Source organism: Phoenix dactylifera, chromosome 6, assembly GCF_051530095.1.
Source record: "Phoenix dactylifera cultivar Ajwa chromosome 6, Ajwa_hap1_PhDact_Kaust_v1.1, whole genome shotgun sequence".
NCBI lineage: Eukaryota > Viridiplantae > Streptophyta > Magnoliopsida > Arecales > Arecaceae > Phoenix > Phoenix dactylifera.
Window position 1 is genome coordinate 35,917,336 of NC_143195.1, and position 23,737 is coordinate 35,941,072.

Consider the following 23,737-nt stretch of genomic DNA (forward strand, 5'->3'; position numbering starts at 1 on the left):
CCCACTAAAAATTCCCTTTTCCCAAAATGAATGCAAATGGGAAAGGTGTGAAAGGGAATCGATACCTCATTATATTTCATTTATTTCCTCCCTCCATCCATGCGCGCGTGTCCCTGTGGAAGGCAAGCAACCCAAGTGTCACTTTCTCACACTTTCACTATACAACATGGCTCTTTTTACCACTCCATCATTCCCCCACCTTTCAAACAACTCCTATTCCCCTCGTAACCCGTATAACAAAGCCTATTACTCCACGCATACACGCAACTTAACTCATTTCTCATATCATTGAAGAGACTGGTATAAGCAGTACTGCTTGAATAAGGAGGAGGGGGAGGAAGAGGAGAAGAAGAGTGAGCAAATGGAGCTTTTTCCGGCACAACCCGACTTATCACTGCAAATTAGCCCCCCAGACAGCAAGGCCACATCAAGCTGGGGCAAAAGTGATGAGAGCTTGGATTTAGGGTTTTGGAGGAGAGCCATGGACTCCAGCAGCAGCAGCATCAAGAGCAGCATCACCCCCTCGACATCGAAGGCCGATACCGGTGGCTTCGACCTCTCCTTAGCAAACCCGAGTGTCTCAAACACCAACACCACCGACCATCTCCCTCACCACCATTTCCATCTCCATCAACACGAACAACTCCTTCATGATGGGTATCACCAAGATCTTGGGATTACGAGGCCTATAAGGGGAATTCCGGTGTACCAGACCCCTCCTTCCTTTTCTTTCCTCCAAAGGCGACAGCAGCACCAGAACCAACACCACCAACTTTTATGTGACTCATCTTCCACTACTGCTTCGACCCCCTACACGATGCAAGGCATGCCGAGGTCCCCGCGATTATTGCCACGGTTCCCTGCGAAGCGAGGCATGAGGGCGCCGAGGATGCGGTGGACGACCACCCTCCATGCTCGCTTCGTCCATGCTGTCGAGTTGTTGGGAGGCCATGAAAGTATGAATCACTGCTGTGTTGTTTTTTTTTTCCTGACTCATCACTTTCATATGAGGCATAATTCACTTTGTGTGAAATGATCTGATCTTGGTATCCTGTTATTTCTTGTGTCGGCTGGATCTTATAAGGGGCCACGCCAAAGTCTGTTCTCGAGCTTATGGATGTCAAAGATCTCACGTTAGCTCATGTGAAGTCTCATTTACAGGTGAGGAATTCTCTCTTGAGTCTTGAGTACTCTCAGTTGGGTTCTCAGTATCGAGGTTGCAGAAAATTTTTGACTCTTCTGTTCCCCTTCTTTCTCCGCCTCCTTTTGGTCTTTTTTGCTTTCTTTTCTCTCACTTGGGCAGCTTGTTCTCATACTAAATCACATCGTAAGTAAGGAAACATCAAACTCTATATTGATTCAAGATGGGCTTTTTCTTATGTATTTTTTCAGAAAGATCCAAGACAAAACATAGATATTACACTCGAGGGGAGAAAAGGGATGATCAAAATTTTTCGGGGAAAAGGGGGGTAAATCATTTAAGCTGAAATTTTTCTTGCTCTCTTTTCCTTCTTTTCTTTTCTTCCATTACAGTGCACCGGCAGTTCCTAACATTATCATGAATCTCGTCACCCATTGGCTAGGCTCTCTCTCTCTCTCTCTCTCTCTCTCTCTCTCTCTCTCTCTCTCTCTCTCTCTCTCTCTCTGCGGAGAGTTGTAAGTTCTGCAAGTTTCTAGCAGCTTTTACTTGAGCTGCAGAAAGCACGCCATTAAAAGAATAGGAGAAAAGCAAAATACTGAGAAAATCAACGTACCGACGTTCAGTTCTAAAGAAAAAAATATATGAAGCACAGTGAACCATCATTTCTCAATAATTCTATCTACTTGGAGCTACATATGATGGCTGATATCACAATAAATGAATGTAGAAATGCATGAATATATTGGTACTTTTGTAGAGAAATAAATATTTTACTTCATGTTTTAATCCAAAATAAATGATGAATGGGAACTTTATTCATAAGCATTCAATGTGTCATCATTTACTAAAATGATATGAATTATAGAACAATAACACATACATATAAGACTGCTTTAGCAAATCTGCCAAGCTATTATTTGTTTACTGATTCATGGTACATTTATATGAATGGTTGCAGATGTATCGAACTGTGAAGACAACTGATAGACAGCCCACTTCTTCTGGTAATGCTGATCTATTTCTTCCAATGGATTTTATCATCGGTCTATCATTTTATTGCTGAAGGGAGAGCTTTTTTCTGTTCTAATTTATAATAGCAATAATGATTGCTTATCCCAGACCAAACTGAACCCGTAGAGATTTCTGATGACAACTTGCTCAACATCCGTGGATCAGAAGCCTCAATTCAGCCCGGAAGATCGGGTGGTAGTAATAGCACGAATCATTCTGGCCTATGGAGCAAAACTTCAAGGTGATAAGAAACTATTTCTTGTTATCCTTTTCTATCCAGTACGTTATTTTAATTAAGATACTGCTCGGAAGGATTTCTCATTGTATAAGAAGAGATTTTTTCCCCCTTTTTTTGGGAGTGGGGGTGGGAGTAATAGACCTATTTCATTATCCTAAAATATTTCTCAGCTGGATGATAAAAAATAACCGACGGGAAGAAATAATTTATATCTCACGGCCCTTCTGAGAAGCTAGTTACTTCTTCTGATTACTCAATGGTCAGAAATAGATTAAAAAATCCTTCTCAAAAAAGGAATTCTTTTTAATCTAATTCTTGAATAACTCAAGTGGGTGATTTAATAGCTTTCGCAATTCATTTGCTGCTAGTTTACTGACTTGATATGGTTTGAATAGAGTTTTTGAATCTAATTCTTGGCTCTTGTTTTTTAACATAGAAGATCCAATTCTTTATTGTTATTTTAGTTATGTAACTAGTATTTCTAGTGCGCAGACTTCCATTTATTTCACATTGAAAGAAGGATAATGTTTTAGTGGACTGGAGAGTTCAATGTCCGAGTCTTCAGGCGAGAGTCCTGAGATTTTAAATACTAATCATGAATGATGAAAAAGGATTTGCTATATGTAAAAGAGCTAGAACCTTTTCTTTTCTCCATTTTTGATTTCATACACAGCCTTGTTCTATGGATATTTCTTCCTTTAGGAAGTGAACATGTAAACCTTTTTCGAGCTTACGGTTCGTTCTTCACTAGTCTTCTGTCGTGGACTAACTCTGCCTTGCTCGATCTGTTTATTGGTAGAATTGAAAAGAAGGCACGTTGGAACACACCACAGCTTCATATATCTTCTTCCTTGTGTTTCACTTTTGGCCAATATAAGAATAAAGTGAGAGCCCTTGCCATTGACATCATGAAAAATCAAACTCAAGTAATAGAAAAATGGGGCACTTAAATTAATTGAGAAATAAGAAAGTTAATGCTTAGTAAAGGGTATTGCCATAGCAATAACAGAATTAAAAATGTGGTCCCTGAGTATCCACATTTGTCTAGATTCACAGCCCAATATACTTTAGGCAGATAAAAGCACCTCTCCTCATTCCCTTTCCTTCTATAACACCAATCTCCATCCAAAATGCTCCCCAAAAGCAACAGAGCTCATAGCTTTGTTCCATCTGTCCCAGGTTAGCATTGAAGATCCATCATGGTGCAATGATCTCCACAAGTAATTTAAAAAGACTAGGGAGCCAAGCTATCTCCCACTTCAAGAAACAGACCCATTTGAAAAATCTACATCAAAAGACACAGGTTTCACTTCGGGATTTTGTGGGTGCATGAGGCTAACAGAAGCAACCTTGGTGAACTATACTGCTTAGCCTTTTGAAACTTCCTCGCAGTTTCTTTTAAGGATAATGGGCAATCACATGGGAATGCAACTTTAATTCAATGGGTACCGCTGATAAAGCTAGCAATTTATGACAAGCTAATAGTGGAAGATGGCTTTCCTTTTCCTAGCATGCTTTTTTCTTGCATGGACTTCCACTGAAAGAAAATATTCCCTCCATGATGGTTGCTGCAGCAGGGGAGGCCGGTTCCATGACAAACCAAAGGAATCCACCACTGGGAGCATACTATCTTTCGAGGTGCTCATTTCAACCCATAACTCATATGATTATAGACAGTTATCTCTGTAACCATTATGATATAAAATGGCATTAGCATAATTACTTGCATGGAAAACACAACTATACCATCTTTTTGATCAAAGTAAGAAACTTTTATGGGATCTTTGACACCCATATATTGTCCCTTTTTGACAGTCGCTCCCTTTGAGAATAGTTATCTTATGCCTACCCCTGTTGTAAAAAGAAAAAGCAATAATTTCCTTTTGATTGCAGTGTTGGTGTTGCACTTTGGTCGGAACAAAAGATTGACATGGAAGCACTTTTGTGGTGCAGGACATGCAATCCAAAAGCTTCGAGATGGTATCGGATTTAAACTCATCGTGCCTCTCAGATATGAGCACAAAGAAGCCCAATCTCGAATTCACCTTGGGAAGGCCGCATTGAATCTTTGGGTTTTCATCCGCATCATGTGATCATCTGGGAGGAGTAATCAGGTGCCTGCAGGGGAAACACGAAAAAAAGGAAAAGAGAGAAAGACAAGGAGACCATTGAGGCGGAAAGCAGAAACAAGGCGACATGAGTTTGAGAGGAGCGAGCGAGTAAAAGCTATGCAAGCTGAGAGATCCCTGATGCTATGTTCTGCGTAAATATGAGACTGGTTTATTGTTTTCAAGATGTTGAGAGTGAGAAGAGAGGGTCTCCTTTTGCTGTCATAAAGGCATAAAGCACTGAAGGGATGGGGCTCCTTCATTCTCTTGCATATGCACGTGATTTGCTTTGTAGTTTCCCAACAAAGAGAAAAGGAAGGGACCATGACACTAATCAGTAGAATATTATATAATATAATCGAAATCAGATGCAAGGTTTCCATAGCTTATCCAATCTCGAATGCAAGGCTTTTAGCATAGCTTGGTATGAGGAAGAAAAACTCATAATCTTTGTAGGTATCTTCTTTGCTGAGCTAATACTGTTTGTACGTGTGTAAATGCGCACACGTGTATGTGCGTGTGGTCTTGAACTTTCATTCTTCCTTCTAGTAATAGATGGCCTAAGATATCATGAATGTAAGAATATGACAAACCATATGGAGAAGTTGACAATGACAACAGTTTGGAGTTTAAAAGGAAGAAATGAAGAAGAAGGATTTATAAAGTTGGTCTCAAATTAATTGAGATGCAACCTGCTCATGAAAAGGAATTTACAGAAAAACCGCTGCCTATGATAGTTGATATAGTTCTTGGTAAGAAAACATGCAGAAAGTTGACCTGAATGTCTGAGAAGGCTCATATATTTCACTAAACTTGGCCACTTCCTTGGTTCATGAGGACTAGTGGTGGAGGGCTCCATTGATGAAATAATGAATAATGATACAGGATCATGACAGGGTGTAAAGTTTAGGTGGTTCGACTAGTACAATTATGAAAAGAAAAGGGAGGAACAAAAAAGGTTAATTATTTCAAAAGAAAGTGACATGCATATCAAATAGAGAAGGTTAATGATCATGATGCCTTTTTTTTCCCTAGGTTTGCAAATACGTGAGTGCTTTGGTTGTATCGCGATTGCAAACCATGCTGAGGTGCTCTCTTTCTCTTTTTTTTGAATGCAGTGCTCCGATGCTTTTAAACGCCAAATCCTCCATCACTTCCATCGATCCATCATTTTGAGCCACCCCTTCTCTTCTTGGGACGCGGTTTACCTTGCTGCTGCTGCTACCTGCATTCATAGGAAATACAAGATGCATGCAGCCACTTGGGTCATGGAGCAGATCCAAAAGACCCAAAAGATGCATGAATCACACTGCCCCATGCATGTTTAAACACAGGTATAACTGTGACAATTCACTTGGGCTGCCAGAATGTCCATGCCATGGATTCCATGGTACTTGCATTTACAATTATTGATGAGGTAAATCACATCCATCTTCCAAGGTTACCAGCCGATTCAATTGGTAAAGTCAGTGGGGAGGTAGCTGCTAATGGTTTAGCTCCGAGCCTCCGAGTCCTACCTTCACCATAATTCATGATTTCAATAAAGTTCAGCCAGCCTCTCCTATCTCTCTCTTCTTCAAAAAACAATAAGAAAATTAAAAGCCTCTACATCTTTCAGACCCTTCTTTTACATATATTACATACATACTTATATACATGCATGCATACATATATGACTTCCTCCATTTTTTCTAAAAAGGAAAAAAGAGACCTCTTTTTGATCCCTCCCTCACTCCGGGCATCAGTTGGACTTCCATCCATTCAAGTTCCCGAATAAAATTATGATCTCTAAAGGTTTGGGTGAGGACATTTTATATGTTAATATGGTCTCTAAAGTTTCAAACTTTGGCAACTGCATTGTTACTGATGTTAGTGATGTATAGGGTTGAAAGGGAAAGATAAATAGAACGCAGTTAGGAGAATTACTTTTTCGATGCCCATGGAATGGACAGAAGGCTCCAGTTTTTTATTGGTGCTGGGCGGTTGGTCCGACTAATGGTAAAGGGAGGCTCCGAAGAGATGTCCCCATCTTTGAAATAAAGGCAGCTGGCTAAGGATGCGGAAGCAAAGGCAGTACTGTGTCAAAATACTGTAGGCTATAAATGATGCATAAGGGCCGGAAACCTAGTACTGTAGACAGAAACATGGTGTTCATGACAAACACAGGGACACAAAAGACTGTGTCTCTGATAATTTATTATACTAATTTTTTATGAAAGATTATAAGAAAAGTAAGTGTCATAGACATAACGAGACATACGGATGCCAATGTCACAAAGTCAATCTTGACCGAATACAACATCTATATGAGCGAAAGCATGCATCTCCATTTTTAACTTTATATATATAAGAATAAGTAGAGGAAAAAAAAAAAAGGAGGAGAAGATTGAGTGTCTAATGGAAACCAAGGTCGCCCTATACATAATTAAATTTTAATATTATATTACAAGTTCATGGCTTGATTACTTTCAATGCTTTGTGCTGGTCACTATGAGGTTTAGCCGCTTGCTGGTTCTCATGCACCACAATGGCTAAGATGCTGTTTGGATGGTCTAATGTGCTATACATCAATAGCAAAATGTATCTTAAAAAAAAAATTCAATTGATGTGACTATCTAAGGAAGTTCTAATTTTTAATCCTAAAAATTTTATATAATAATTTAGGACCTCACCTAGAAATACTAGCCAAAATTTATTGTTTTAGTTCTCTGGCCTTATATAAGTACCGATCAAAATTTTTTCGGTGCACGACTGATATGGGACTAAATTCAGTAGATCTACCAATCCCCAAAAGATCCATGCTGCTAGTCCCTCATAAAGTTTTAGGTGAATCCACCCCAATATCATAATCACTAGGATTTCACTTAAGAAGACCCATCGAAAGGTGCTATTTGAATATTTTGATCATGCATATGAATGCATTCAAGATCTATCTAATGCATTATCGTTGTGAGGCTAAACATACACATATATACGCACGGATTCTCATATTTTGATCGGAAGGTTTGACATTATTATACAAATATCCTGTTTTACCACCTAATTATGATTATCTGGGTCAAACGCTGGGGAAACAGCTTCCAAGGTTTTGATCCTAGAGCCTCCTTCCACGACATAGGGTGCTAATACCTAATAGCACTCATAGCTTGACAAGGCCTAACTTACTAGGTCCAAAATTCCAAGTTCTCTTAGATTGCCCAGTACAGACATGGTTTTCCATTCTCTGCTGCTGCATCCGATAACGGGCATGATGCTTTATTAAGACATTTAACGTACACAAAATATTAACTCCTATAACCTCGTCCCATGTAATTTGATAGATCCCACGACCAGCCAAGTTAAGAAAGTAAGTCAATTTCTTTTACTTATTTTCTAGCTATCTTTTTGTTTATTCTGTTAATTACTAATTAGTAACACAATCGATGTAATTTTATTTTTATTATGTCGGTAAATGTTTCAATACCTCTGTTATTATTTACCAGTCCAAATGTTACATGGCATCTTTTTGAAGATAAGTCACTGCTTTGATCCATTTTTTCCATCAAATTTACTCTGGACGGGTTCAAAATCTATTGGCGTTGTTTTTGTTCTCTCATCAGGAGGGGGGAAAAAAAAGATAGCGTATCTCAAGTTATGTAAATAATGACACGATCATCTCTTCTTTTTTTTTTTTTTTGGTACACCAGTGTCTTACACGACATGCACAGGATAGCAGCCAACAAGGTCAGAAAAAAAAAAAAAAAGACGAAGAGAATAAGAAATATCTGCTTGGTTCACTTAGAGAAACTCACCAAAATGATGCACCACATAAGAGATCATTCAGTTTGCTATACTGTTCGTCTTCTGATAAATATGAATAATTTGAAGAAAAAATTATCGTCACTTACCGGGCATCGGATGTTGTGGAGCAAAACCCGAGGTCGGGCCGGTCATTTGGGAGGCGACACCCGTGTCTTGTCGAGCGACGTTGGATCCTGTCCGAGAGGCGCGCTGTCTCCGCGGTGGGGTATGGACCCCCGTGAGGGGACGCCTCCTTCCGTCCTTGTTTTCACCAAGCCTCGCTCGCACGCCCAAACAAACAGGGTCCCTCTCTCTAGGAGCTGAGCCTATACATATATAATAAACCTTTTTACTCGCTTTTAATGACCCAAGACGGCAGTGAAAAAGGTTTATATACATACATGCATATATATATATATATATATATATATATATATATATATATATTGGTGGGCCCGGTCAATCAAAGGATTGGCATGGTGATGACAAGGATGAGTATAAAATAAAAGGTGAATCCTCCATGAGATGCACTCCTTTTCTAGCGGATGGACTTCACTTGGTGCTTCTCTTCCTCCCCAAAGCACTGTCTAAAGAAACACCAGACCAGTTTATCTACCAGCGGAGGACTGTCGTCACAATGCTCCAAGCATGGTACTTCTTGTAAATTGTGCCTGCATTATGTTCTTAAAATGGAGTAAAACAAAGGGTAGGGCTCCAAAAGAGGTCAAGTGACCTAAGAAAGTCGTTATTAAAAGATAATCAACAATAAGAAGTGAAAAAAATAATAGAACCAACGTCCAAAAGAGGTCAAGTGACCTAAGAAAGTCGTTATTAAAAGATAATCAACAATAAGAAGTGAAAAAAATAGTAGAATCAAAGTCCAAAAGAGGTCAAGTGACCTAAGAAAGTCGTTATTAAAAGATAATCAAGAAGAAGAAGTGAAAAAAATAATAGAACCAACGTTGAATAAGTGGAGTACGATTTGTGGGTCATAGATATGGCTATAGCAGTCGATGACCAATGCATGGATCCCTATGTTCTTTTAGATATAATCATAATTACTCTTTCATCTACTAATTAAATGCCCATTTGCTCATAGTTTATGGACAACAATTAAAGTGCAGCTAAATCTGAAAGGATGGCCTGCAATGATTAGTGATCTGTAGACCAAATGGAGAAACAGAAAATTCTAACAACCAATGAGAAGAGTTACAGATCAATTGATTACTTTGATCTATTGGAAAATATTGAAGGAGCGAAATGCTCGAATTTTCTTAAAGAAATCAAGTTCTATCTATTGTGTTTTGTAGAAAATTTTATCAATCTTCTTCAGCTGGAAGCATCTATTTAGAGAAGCTGCTGGATCATCATCTCAAATTTTGGAATAACCTCGCAATATATTGGCGTCGCACTTAAGAGATGTTAACTTATCTTATTTAAAAAAAGACTGATTCACATCAGGATACAGAGTTCATGTAGTTGCACATTGAAGATATAGAGATCCTTCAAATTATTTATGAGATTGTTCAGTTTGTTGAATAGTTTAATGGGTCTACTTACGGACCACTATCTTTTTTAAAAGACATTTATTGCTCTTTCGTGTTTTCCTTTCTTACAATTTCTTTGTAAATAATTTCTGTAAACTCTATTTTTTAATAAATTCTAAGTGGCCTAGCCTACCTCTTCATAAAAAAAAGAAGATATAATCATAATTACAAACATGATCATCAAGTCTTGTTTTAATTACTTCATGTTAACTTCTTGATATCATTCATCTGGCTTTTTATTTTATTTTAAAATGCAATAAAAGAGGATATATCATTAAATATTTTGACTCCTTTGAAATGCTTGGCTCTCCGAGCAAGTGGATCAAATCTAAGTTTGTCCACTGGCCTAATAAAATTTTACATTGTTTTGGCCTTGCCTGCTTGGAGTCGTTCATTCTATACGGTCACCAATTGGCATGACCCGAATGAATCGGAACCTTGATCATTAAAGCTAAACCAAAGTAACCCACTTTGTCATCTAGCTTAGGTTGGATACAATTATAGAACTCATTTAGAACTTCACAATTATATGACCACAAACACATAAAATCAACCATTTCATGGTTGGCTACTAAGATGACAGAAATCATGTTGGTTATCTTTTGTCGTTCTCGACTCGTAACACAAAAAACTAGTACATTCATGCAGACAAGTTGTAATGATAGATAAGACAAGAGTGAAATGTCAAGATCGACATCTGTTATTGTATATGATAGAAAAAAGCATAGTTTACAGGCTATATGCTTCGACAGATCGTCAGAGCTATCATGTCTACAGGAAAAACACTGACCTTAGGTAGGCTCCACATGGCAGTGAGACTAGTAAATTTTCACTAACAACTAATACCATCAACCGATAGAGCCGTAAATAGTTCAAATCTGAGTTGAAACCTATTCAAAGTTTCAGAAACAATGTAAAATTTTATCAAAAGTACATCCACATACATCCCTCCTAACCCTTCTCATGATCTATGTCAGCCTTAGGTGGTTGTTCTGCGACTTATAACAATTGCAGCAAGTTGCAATCGAAATCAATTTCATCCCTTTGTTGCAGATAAAAGATCAACAGGCATCTTGTGTCTGTACAGCAAAAACTTGTTTTCCAAACTATTCCTAATAGCGTAATCAGTGGCTACCCTTGCGGTTGTTCTAATCCATTTCCACTGCGTCCCGTTTCCCAAACAAATATCGATTCCCATGCATTCCAAAAGGGGCTTCTACGCTTGTCTCTCCTCGCCAAGTCGAATTATGCGAGAATCACGCGGGAGCCCAAACGGTATTATTCTGCTCCTTTCCTGCCACCGCACAAAAAGGATACATGGAATAATATCAACCAGCTTGGTACACGGGAGGAGCACCGACCCCAGAATCACCAACCGTCCATTCCCTGGCACCCTTCCTGTATACGTTCCCATGACAGCCATGGACAGAGAGAGAAAGAGAGACAGGGGAATCAGGAAGGCCCGGTCAGCCCGGGCAGGTCCCATCAGGCAGTGGAATCGAGGAAAATCTCGGAAACCGAGGAAGAAAATATAAGAAAAAGGGCGGAAAATAAATGATTTGGCACTCCATTGCTTTATGATTGGGAGCTGCCCGCGGGCAGGGGCAGGGGCAGGGGCCCGTCCTATCACATCTCCGGGCAGCTCGGGTTTCGCATCGTCTGCTGCCGACCCGGCCCCGCTGGGCCGTCCTTTGTCCGCCCGGCATTCAAGACCCCGTCCCAATTCTTTATTTATTTTATTATTTTTGTGATTTGTTTTATTATAAATTTCCCCCTATCATAATATAAATATATATATGCGGGTGATTTGATAAATAGCTATTTTTACAGCAGAGTGAGAATGGGTACTGTACGGACGGTTCACATGCGAATGCTGATGTGACTACTCTGGGGATTTCTTTGCCAGTGATAACCGGGGATGATATCGCGAGAAGTGGTATGGAACGATCTATTGTGTGGTTAGGTTTTCGTGGAGGTGGGAGGGGAAACAAAATTATGCAAATGTGTTGTTCCGGAAAATTGATTAATGCTAGTCGGCAATAGAGAAATACATTGCGGATAAGAAACTTGAGTTAGGTACCACATCATGGGAAAAAGTAGGATTGGTTTCTAATGAACAATTCTGGCGGGGCCAACTTGAATGCGTGATTTGCATTTGATATTGTCTAGATATGGCGCCCACAGTTGCCAGCTCGGCCGACCAATGGCGCAACGACATGTAGCATGTGCAATCAACATCCGAGCGAACAACTCGGTATAGATAAAGAAGAATGTAATAGCTCGGTACAGGATCATGCGATAGGATCGTAACAAATTTTTGCTCTCCTCTCTATATAGATCAGATCGAGGGATCCTTGGTAGGAGGACTTTCAATCATAGTCTTCAGCTCTTCTTTTTTTCTACGCTTTATTCGGCCGAAACTCTGTTTGACTTAAACATCGGAGGATCTTCCGTTGAACAAGTTTCGGCAATCCCCAAGTGCTGCCAATTCAGCCTCCCAACTTATTTCCTCAATACACCATGCCTCAAGGTAACCAAGCTTTCCAAAACCAGGGGCAAGGGCAAAGAAGAAAATTCGATGCTAAAATTTTCTTCACCTACGATGCTGCAAATGCCCATAAGCCTCTTCAAGAAAACAAAGTCTTTCCTGTTCCTTGTGAAATAATCCTTGATGGACTCTAAGCCAGAGGCAAGATCACTTTACCTAAGCAAAGGCCTCAGGATCTAACCAAAGTGAATATGTTCAAGTTCTGCTCCTATCACCGAGCATATGGCCCCCTATCAAAATCTAATATAATCTGATACTAGATACTTGATTAGGGCAAAGCATGAGAGCATATCTTTCAATCATCTTCCAACCAGTAGTTATATGCCATCACTGTCCATGGGTAGCCCATGATAAACGTATGGGCCTAACAAGCCATAGAGTCTAAGCCCAATGAGTCCATCTACCACAATGTCAACTCAAGCGGGCCTGCCTAGCCCGCTGGCGCCCCTATCGATATTACTAGAATGCCATTTTATAAAATAACGGCATCCTATCGTCTCCCTCGCTTTCCCATGGTCGCTCTACAGCTCTCATCTCCACCCTCTCCTTCTCTCGGCAAAACCCTGGCAGAACCCTAAGGGCCTCCCCCAAAGAATGCCCCCTCCAAAGCCCTCGACTTTTCTTTAAGCAAGGAAAGCTTCCATCTTTGACGCCTCTTCTCCTCACCCATGGCAACGGCTTCTTGGAGGGTTTCCAGCAATCATCTCACCGCGGTTCCAATTGGGACAAGAATCTACGAGGTGCGAAAAAATACGTTCTTTTCAAGTTTATTCTATTTGTAGGGTTCTGAAACTAGTCTTCATGTGAGAAATCTGTAGTTTTTCGAATTTGTTTGCAAGGGGAATGATTAGTTGTTATATTGGGGAGAATTTTGTGGGAACAGTAAATGAGAAATCCTGAAGTCCGAAAGAGTTCTTTTTATTTTTGCGGCTCTAAATTCGATTTGGTTGCAAGAAACAGAGATTAGGGTTTCAATAGTTCTTACTTGCTATAATGAAGAAGTTTAAATTGAAACTCTGAATGAGAAAATATGAGGTGCGAGGAAATATTGAGCCTTTATCTTTCCCTATTTGTATTCCTTCTTTAGTTCCTTGTGGTGAGCAAGCTATTGCTTTTTGAATTTTGTTTGAAGAAGAATAATTAGGGCTTTCATAGTTGTTATTTTGTATAGAATTTTGTTAAACTTGTGAACAAGTAACAATTTGGTATATGAAAACTTTGTTTTCTTATTTGAGTCCCTATTTAGTTCGAAATAGTTTAGCTGTACCTTTCTCATTTCAATCTGTTCTCTCTTCAGTTCTGAGATAGTCTTGACTCTTGAAGAGAGAAATCCCTAGTTTATGATATGTCAGTGAGAGGTGTGATTAGGGTTTCGGTAGGCTTATTGGAAGAGGACTTTCTCATCTTTTGTTCTCTATGAATGGGGAACAATTGCCTATACTTTAAAGTTGGGAACCCGTGGAACTAGAGAAATCAGAATATTAAATGATGGAGAAAAGTGTGAAATTTGCCAAAAATTTTACATCGGTGCATGGAAAGACAAGCACAGAGAGGCAATTAGAACAATGATCGTCAAACAATGACTAAAACAAATTATTTAATTCATGCATAGTGTTTGGGTTGTGAATAGTTCCAGACGGTTCATGAAATTGACAGATTGTTGAATGTTTTGTGAATGATTCGATTATTCAAAGATGTTTCATCGATGATTCAGCAGTGACTATTTTGCGAACAATTGGAGAAGTTTTTGATGATTTGAGGGATGATTTAACTATGATTTTGTGAATATCTTGCATTACATTAATATTTTGCAGTTGCTTTGGTGTGATTTCAGTATTTTAATATTGTTTTTGAGAAGCCAAATAATTGGCACTAGATATTTTTTCTGTATATGGTATCTAATATTTTGGGCATTGTCTTAAATGGGCATTTCATGTGGAAGACTGCCATATGTCCATGACATACCTAAGCAGGCTAATCTGGATGCAGCTAGTAAATTTCAATCATTTGTGTCTAGTTTTAGTGTCTCCGAGAAAAATTTGGTTTGTCATTCTTCACAGACTAGCTCAATGTGTAGATTTGATTCTCTGCAGTTTCTAGATAGTGTTGTGGAGGTGCAACTGAGGCTAGATTGGAGCATTAGGTGGTATTCAGAGGTCCAGTAATATTTTTGTGGATGTAGATGAATCCTTGTTAAATCAGAGTTAAAGCTTCTGAGTCTCTTAAGACTCTAATGGAAACTAATCATATCTTTGACAAGATAAAACCTTCTGTAATTGTAGTTGTATAAATGTATATAGTGTATTTAATTGTGCCTTGCAAAACCTAGATTATGGATCAAAACATAAGACAAAGGAAGGTTAGGAGTGGCATCATTAAGGATAATTTGACCTTTCTATCGAATTAGTTTCCGATGCTAAGCTTATGTTTCTTTAAAAAATTCAATGCCTTAGACTGTTGGCAAGTTGGTAAACAGGACCATAACATGAGTGATGGTCATTGGACATAAGAGAATAGTTGGATCCACCATGGGCCCTAACATTTTGTGAGCCCTAAATATTGGAGTAAATAATTTCAAGCAATGAGCTGCGCACTTTTCAGAGAAAAATTAGTAGGTACCTTACTAATTCTATGCATCGAGGTGACTACACATGGGACAATAGCCTAGCTATGCAATCTTGAGCTATATGTATTGGTCTAGCATGCCAAAGAGCACTTTTAGAGATCCTCATGTCGCCAGAGGAAATAGTAAGAGAAGAGGTAGTGTTACTGAAGCAACAACCTGAATCGAATATCAGATACAGTAAGAGCATCTCGTTTATCAATATAACATCATGAAGCCTAATAAAAGCTCTAAACCTACTCCATAGTGAAATTGACTTTATAAATCCTCTACAAGAGCCAAAACAAGAATCAGATTCTTTCACACCTCAAAAGAGTATAAAACATCCTTCACGATCCATGCCTATCCTTTACCATGTCCAAAGATGGTAGCTTCCCACTCTCCCATCCTCAATAGAATCATTTCCTAAGAACATTCCTCGTTTCCCATTTAGAATGCTTCGAAACTAGAGAAACTATCTTGACGCATGGTTATGCACTTGATTGATCCTAAGGCTTCATATTAAACAAGCCATGCAAAATTAACAAGCAAAACTCAGTGTAGAATAGAGAATATACATTAAGAACAAAGAAACATAAGCTTATATTATACTTTTGTTAAGAATAATGCTGGCTACTGACTTGCTATCTATGATTAGCTTACATGTATGTGCATCTTTAATGTATTATGATATTCGATATTAGATTAGATGTTGTTATAAACGTATAGTATGATAACGTAGATCTATTTTTGCACTGTTGCTACATCGTATGTGCATGAATTCTAGTTGTAGCATTGGCGACGAGTCGACGAGAGAGATATGGACATGTATGGAACGTAGAATGTGGACTGCCCATTAGGTGTAGCCCCGTCTAGACTGGTCGAAAGATGGAGTGGCATGTGGGAAAAGCATGCATGATTTTCTAAATTTAGTGGTAAAAATGTGGGCATGCACAGTGCATGAAAAATAACGTGACAACGTTAAAAGTAAGTGCAAGTGCAAAGCTGATTGTCCATTTGTTAGATTGTTTTGCCCAGTCCATTTAGTAGTCAGCTTGTATGGCTTGGTTGCATTGCATCCCGAGCAACTCATTGAGCAGAGTTTAAACTTGGCATGAGAATAGGATAAGCCAAAAACATAAAGTCTCAATGTATTAGATTGGAAAAGACCTGCCCAATTTTCAATATGAATCACCCGTGTTTTTAATGGATCAATTGATTCAAATGGATTGGTTTATTGGTTTAAATTTGATATCTGTGTTCATAATTTGGACCACATAGAATTTGATAGATCATGCCTCCTGAAATCTACAGTGTCTATGATTTATGCCAAAGCATGATAGAAACACAAGTTATTTTTCTTCAGCTCTGTCCTCAATTGGTTATAACAAAATTGATTCAAAAAAATGATTTTTAGTTGAAATTTTAAGTTATTTTCAGCACATTATTCCTTCTATTGCAGTTGAATGGTGGAAAAGTATAGCATTAATTGGTCCAAATTAAGAAGATTCTGTTCGCATATGGTCAAAACATGGACTTCATCTAATTGCAAATAAATCTGGAGGACTCCTGATAAGGGAAAACTAGATGAAATCGCATTAACTAAATTGAAAAAAAAAGCACAGGAATGTCCTATATAATTTTCATAAAACCCCCTTCCCATTAACTGAATCATACAGAATTTGACTGGTTAGATTTATTTATATAGAAGAACAGTTTTGCTTCTGCATTTAATAGCGGAACTTAGTTTTCTACTTGGAAAAATTGCATATAGGATTAATATCACATAATCGAAATGAAAAATAAACTGGGTTACATAAATAAGTGTAGGGGAAGAACTTGTCTTTTTGCACCCATAGTAGGTTAAACCGTGACACACACAGTCCGATACCATGTAGCTTAGAGATGAGGCTAATAAAAAGGAGTCCTATCTGAATAAACAGAGATTTGCTTGTGTTGTTTTGTAAAGATAAAAAAATTACCAATGTTTTTATACAAAATATAATAATGCAGTGTGTTGTATGGAAAAAAAACTTGAAAAATGTTTACTTAGTTAATTGAACGATTAATCTAAGTAAGAGGCAGCCGGTTTGGTTGCCCATCAGTTGAACAGGGAAAGATGGGATTGAAACCTGTCAACAATGTGCCTATGATGGCAAAGAGCTCTGCAATTTAATTTCCTCCAATCAGAGAAAAAAAAAATCTCATCTCTGGCATTCTCCCATACCATAGGATCATCAAATAAGTAACCTTCTGCATGTAATCCCAACCTCTGTTTTTGTGACATAAAACTGCTTCAAGGTATGAGTCTTGGCTCATTGTGCGTGCTCATTGGATCCTGTCCTTCTCCCAATAACCTCATCCATCTCAGTATAACCTTCATGGCCCATACATGTCCTTCACTGCCACATCAATTTGGAGGAAAGATCAACAGAGCCTCTCCACCTCCTCATCCATCTAAACCAATCCATCTCAGAGTTTATTGTGAAAAAACCTAATTAATTACCTTTTCCACTTGACCCTTGCACCATCCCCACAACCTTAGCTCCATGGCTTTCTACAAACAAATGCCTATGGGCAGCCTTGTTAATGATCATTATTTGGGCTTCTCATGCAGCATCGTGCACCCTTTTCGACACATCATTGCTGGAGAAGCACGACCGGTGAATATCTCAGTATGGGCATTTGTGCATTGTCGCAGCTGAAAAAGAGCTGGGCTTCAAAATGTTTAACATCGAATTGATTGAATCATTCATTGCTGCAACTACAAGCTACTGAACAACAGTTTGCAGACCTCACCAGTGACAAATTCAAGCCTTTGTACGCTGGATTTGGGCCATACCAAGCAAGCTCGGGGAAGGCAGTGAAGAGCTTCAACTATGAGAACATCTTTGCAGTGCCTGCAAGCATGGATTGGAGGGCTAAGGGCACAGTTGCTCCCATCAAGGATGAGGGCCAATTTGGTAAGTAAATGGTTGACCTAGCAGATGTTACACTGCCCCTTTGAATCATCTTACTAAAGACCTAAACTATAATGTAAACTGACAAAGTGTCCAATTTTATAAACCGCAAACTTACCTGAACCTAACGTGACTCAAGCCAGATTCTGTTGCGATGAAACCCCTTCGGCCTCCGGCCTCGTCCCCCTCGGGGGGATATCCGGTCCATAAATGGACCTGTCACCTGGGAATTGGTCGTTACCCCCCTTCGGCCTGTGGCCTCGTCCCCCTCGGAGGGATTAGTTTGTTCCGAAGTTTCTCCGATCGGAGTTGTGTCGGAGAAACTTCCTTTCCTATCCCTATAGTTTATAGTCCGTTTCCCCCCTTCGGCCTCCGGCCTCGTCCCCCTCGGGGGGATATCCGGTCCATAAGATGGACCTGGCATGAGCAGTTATACCTAGAAAGGCGGGGAAGTGCTTTCTGCGCGGGTGCGTGTAAAGCACTTCATTCTTCAATTTAATCCCCCCTTTTGAGGGGGGGTAACTCCGGAGTGAAAGAGGTAACTACGTTGGTACAGCTCAGGTAGGAGGTACGTCAACATGGAAGCTTTTCACGGGAGTGAAAAGCTTCTCCTCGAATATGAATAAGACTTCTTCGTCTATTAAGAGGTGAAACGAGCTAGCGGAGGCGAAAAACGGAATATCGCAGGTGCCCCATCAAAGTAGTAGCCTCCTTCCCTGTAAGAAGCCCAGTCAGTGTACTCCAGACTAGTGGACCATAGAAAGACGGGTGCCCACAGACCAACGTAGCCCACAGTAGCCCGCATACAATGGGAAGTCAAAAATGGTAGTTGTTTCCTTTCGTGTTGGATCGAAGGAGCTACTGGGCTTGAATGAAAGACGCGTAGTTCCGATACGAAAAAAGTGAAATGAGGGTGGAGCAGCGAAATTTCATCTCGTGTAGTGGGTGTTCGTTTGGATGGAAAGAAAGTGATCCATCCAGTTCGGTTCATTTACATTGTTGTTTTATCTCCTGTTCGTTCGGTTGGAAGATCATATCGTTCCGCCGCCATGGAATAGATCGACTCAGTTCCCGTTCTTTTCCGGTGCACTCGCTTTATATCTCCGACACACAAGGAAGGACGCGGTGGGAAGGAAGCAGCCCTAGCCTCTGTCCGGCCGATCATTCCGCTGGCATCTTGCATTCACGCCTCCGTTTGACTGCCGCTCGGGGATGTAGTTGTAGATACGTGAGTCTTAGTGGGTCGTTGGCTCCACCTGTTATCTCCTTCTACGACATGCTGTTGTCGTCGCCATATCAAATATGTCACTTAGTAATATCTGCCTCGCTGCGGGTCAGCACCTCCGAAAGAAACGGAGGACTTCATTCAGTGACTCCGCGATCGCCCTCTGAACGATCAAGGGAGTGAAAAGTCACCCAGTTCACGGTGAGCCGGGGAAGAGGTCAGTCCTTTTGCTCTTGTTCAACTCGGAGCTTGGGAAGCTCGGACCCGGTCAAGATCCGAAGAACGACGGAGCACTCAACTACATGTTTAATAAGTTGTTGTCTTTTTCTATTAGTTTAGTTGCGAACAGGCGTTTACATGAGATTAGTTGAGTAGGCTTGCGTTAGTTGTCTGCTATAAGATAGCTAGTTGTGGGGCTTTCAAAAAAAAAAGGCTGAAGGGCTTGACTGGGTTCAGGTTTAGGTTGTCAAGCTCACAGTTGAGCACTTTGTTGGTTGGTCTGCATCTGAAATGGTCGATAAGGCCATACTGAGACTGCCAGACAAAGTAATGGTAACCTTGAATTCTTTCATTTGTTTGAATTGCACGCTTGACATTTGATTTAATGCACGAACTAGGGTTCTGTTGGGTTTCGCTGCAGTAGCTGCAATGGAAGGAATCACCAAACAGGGCACTGGTATGCTGATTTCCTTATCAGAGCATGTGCTTGTGGATTGTGACGTTGATGGTGAATACCAACGATGCAACGAGGGCTATGAAGATGTAGCAGGAAACAATGAGACGACACTTCTTTAAGGCAGCGGCCAAGCGGCCGGCGTCTGTTGCCATCGAAGCCAGCAATTCTGCTTTTCAGTTCGATCCAAGCAGGGTTTCTAGTGGTTACTGTGGGACTGATTTGCATCATGGAGTTGCTGCAGTTGGATATGGTGTCGGCGACTGGACCAAACATTGGCTCGTTAAGAACTCATGGGGCTCAACGTCAGGCGAGAATGGATACATTAGGGTGGAAAGTGACATTAAGGCCAAGGAGGGGTGGAGCTTTGCAGTGCCGCCATGCAGGCATCTTACCCCACTGCATGAGGGGAGTGAATGAACTCTTCATGGAACCTGCTTACCTTGCCACTGTTGCTGCTCCCCACTGAGGCAGGGTTCCTTAAACTCGGGATACATGTCCAGCTTTTTTTTAACAAAAAGAAGGCCAGTAAAATCCTTAGCAAACTATACGATGCTTGGAGTCTTCAACAACTTGCTTATTTAACTGGCGTACAAGCAGTATGAACTTTCATGGCAAAGGAATATCAGGAAACTATTTTGTTTAAAGCAGATATGGTTCTAGTATTGGGAGAGCTGTTGTTTGTTCTCTCTGTTTTTTTTTTTTTTTGGATGAATGCCGTAGTTTCTTCCAGTAATTCTCTTTGAGGTTGCTCTTGTATGAACTAAAATCCCTTCTTTTGCTTCCTTTTATCAATCATAAAAAATCAAACATGGGTGGACTCTCACCTCTTTCTCAACGAAGAAATTGTAAGTGAGTCAAGTTCGTCTAGATGCGACAGTAACTGTAGATACGACCTTTTACTGAGCAGGAAGATATGAAGCAGCATCCAAAACGTGACCTTTCAGCGAGTCAGCTTATCTATCAATAGATATTGTCCCTAAGAATATTTAATATCATTTAATTGACTGATCTTGTTGAAATAGTTCTGAGCAGAAATTGATCTCATTATCTTATGCATTTCAACTGATTGATAATACAACAGCGATTAAGAATTAAAGAAATTATATTCTGACTTGCACGAAACTGTTGCTTGACCATGGGTTCTAAATCATCAAATTGATTAGGTGTCACCATCGGGACAATGAGTTCTCAATCGCCACCTCCATAGAACATATGCTGTGGAAAAGAAGTTCACTAGTGATACTGAAATCAGACGATTACTAGAGCACACATAAAAACGTGAGCATATTATTGCTCGGAAAATTTAAGGTCAATTTATTAAAAAAAAAAAACAGGGTGCATTGATTTTATTGTTTGCATTTTGTTAAACAAGTTCGGAAAAGCACAATATACTTACTTGATAAATTCTGATGAGATTATAATTTGACTCTTGAGAGATGTGTAACCTGGTAAATCTAGAGAACCAGCCTGGCAAGATGTTCAAGATTTTTTTTTTTAGAGAAAGAATTATTAATTATAATGGACAATAAACAAACAGCAAGTTCCTAACCTTTGGGCAGCTATTTGTCGTTCTCATTTCACGTTTTCTTCTTTAACTTATGTTGTCTGTGCAACTTATGTATAAACTGTGGCTTCCATCTTGGTGATGCCTGCAATTTAAATTTGCAGCAAAACAGAAAGTGGATTTGAGCATTCTTCCTGTTCGACCTTCCTTGAAATATAATGGCCCCATTGCAAGCAGCATCATAGAAGGTACGCATGCATGACTGGTCATGCTTGTACGTTAAAACTTCCCATATACTTCATCACTCGGCCGTACTAAAAATTCAGAAATTAATTGACGTGCATCAGATTTTGCAAGCTATTGTTAACTAGTGCTTCATCAAGAAGTGATACAATGATTGGAATATTTCTGGTGAAGCAGTGCTACGATTCCACCAAATCAACTATTGGACGACGAAATAAAAAAGAAGAAGAAGAAGAAGAAGAAAAGATTGCCTAAGCAAATCGACTAAAGGAGGTAAAAAAGGAAATAATATCTCTAGCTAGTCTGTATTCTTGGGGACTTATTTTCATCAATTAATCTATCTCGATGACCGCGCCAAATAACTTAATCTGTTCCTTCTTCCGAGCCGCCCTCCTTACATCGATCGTGTAATAGCAGTTCTCGAGAATCTCGTTGTCCGTGAAAGCCTTAAAGATCAAAGTATCGTCAGGCTTAAGAGCCTTCTCCTTGGCGAAGGAGGACCACCCCGAGACAAACGCATACCGTTGCCCACAGCTTGAGCGGCAATATTGGAAAATCCACCATCGCCGGCTCTCCTCATCCCAAAACATAAGATAAGGCGCATCCGGAAAGAACCTTTTTGCTGGTTGTGCCGGTATGATCAGCCGATTCAAATATTGCATGCCGCTGTATGTCAGCTTCAAGCCGAACAACTCGCGGCCCTCTGTATCTCCTCTCCCGTCGCCATCGCTGCGAGGGCCCGTTGGTATGGCAGAGTGACCACCAATGGACAAGCGGTGGGACCTGGAGATTGGATCTTGGAACCCAAGCTTACGTACAGGAAGCTCGGGCCGTGAGAGATTACTAACCAGGTTGTAGATGTAGTGGATGCCAGTGGCATATGTTTGAGCTATATTCCAGACAGCGTTGCTATGCGGCATCGGCATTCCTGATCCAAGACGTTGCAGTGTCCTGGCATTGTTCCCTCTAGCCCTGCTCGAAGAACTCGAAGCCATCATCATTGCATTCTCCCCTCTTGCCTTGTTGGAAAGTGGTGCAGCGAACTCGAGATATGGAACCCTGGATCGTCCACCTCTTCCTTCACAGCAACCCTGAGAAGAAAAACAATGGAGGATTAACGTACGTTAATATATAAAAATAAGAGGACAGAGGATTGAGTTAATCTTACAAGGGAAATCCGTATTGATTGCTCGGTAGAGAAGCCATGTTGAAAGCAATGAAGAGGAGGCGGCGCCGCTGGGACGGAGCAGGAGGAGGAAGAGGCGTTTGTATAATAGCAACGAGGAGTAGGAGGGGTTTATATAATTGAGAATCCAACTAGAAGAAAGGAAAAAAGAATCCAGAAAAGGAAACTTGCATGATGGGTCGCGTCCAAATAGGTAGATTCGGATCTCTCCGATGACACAGCAGAGGCAAGCTTATTATGAGCAGAAAAGGGCGGTGCCATAGCTAAGGCTTTCCTATTTGTTCTTCGTTTCCTTTTTTGAAATCTACACACTAAATCTTAATTCATTAGGACATCCATATTTAGTCGGCCTGACTAGATTTGGTGAGCTGGTAATGGTACTTGGTTTCTTTGGGAGATTTGGTTGAAGAGGAACGTAATATTCGTGGAATCAAAGTCCACCATAACCCAGATACACCCACATTTGAAACAGAGAAGTGATAGTCAGATCATCCATGTTGCGAGCAACGTGGATTAATGGAGGTGCCTCTTTTAATATTACTTGCAGCATTGGTCAGCCATACGTTACAACCTCGCACATCAGCGTCATGGCAAGTTTATGTATTTATAGATGGTTATAGGAAAATTTGTTTATAAAGTCCCCTAATCACCCTGTTCCCCAGCAGCCGCCACATCTACACCATCCTCCCAAAACCATCAAATTTTCCTATGCACCACCACCAGCCTTGGACGGTTTTACGTCCTGGAGTATCCTGAAAAAGGGCTCATAGATACATACCCCTTAGGAGGGGTATCTATCAAGCTCCTGCTACCATATTCATGAATAAGCGCAAGAGCCAAATGCCAAAAATCTGTATGGAGACAAAAGCTTCCAATCCCTCCAACTCAGAACGTTCTGAATACCTTAAATCCATCTAAAAGGTGATTTATGGAATACGCCTCTCTCAGATGACATGGTAGCCAAGCAT

The 23,737-nt window shown here is 40.2% G+C and overlaps 1 protein-coding gene and 1 long non-coding RNA gene across 6 annotated transcripts; both read left to right on the forward strand.

Annotated features, from left to right (window-relative positions):
• Positions 1 to 219: 219 nt before the first annotated feature.
• Positions 220 to 4,882, forward strand: LOC103717127 (putative transcription factor KAN2). 5 transcript variants are annotated; one of them, XM_039126381.3, is made up of 6 exons: positions 222 to 956; positions 1,085 to 1,161; positions 2,100 to 2,145; positions 2,261 to 2,393; positions 3,965 to 4,028; positions 4,284 to 4,882. In XM_039126381.3, the coding sequence occupies exons 1-6, from the start codon at positions 362 to 364 to the stop codon at positions 4,317 to 4,319; spliced, it is 951 nt and encodes a 316-aa protein (XP_038982309.1). In that variant the 5' UTR covers positions 222 to 361; the 3' UTR covers positions 4,320 to 4,882. The 5 variants fall into 5 exon arrangements, with proteins under 5 accessions (XP_088580079.1, XP_038982309.1, XP_038982310.1 ...); XM_039126380.3 differs by having other exon boundaries at positions 223 to 956; positions 3,968 to 4,028; positions 4,344 to 4,882; XM_039126379.3 differs by having other exon boundaries at positions 226 to 956; positions 4,344 to 4,882.
• A 7,973-nt stretch (positions 4,883 to 12,855) lies between these two features.
• On the forward strand, positions 12,856 to 20,671 carry LOC103717105 (uncharacterized). The gene is made up of 3 exons (XR_605637.6): positions 12,856 to 13,113; positions 17,593 to 17,938; positions 19,778 to 20,671. It is a non-coding gene; the product is annotated as an uncharacterized LOC103717105 (long non-coding RNA).
• The last annotated feature ends 3,066 nt before the right edge of the window (positions 20,672 to 23,737 follow it).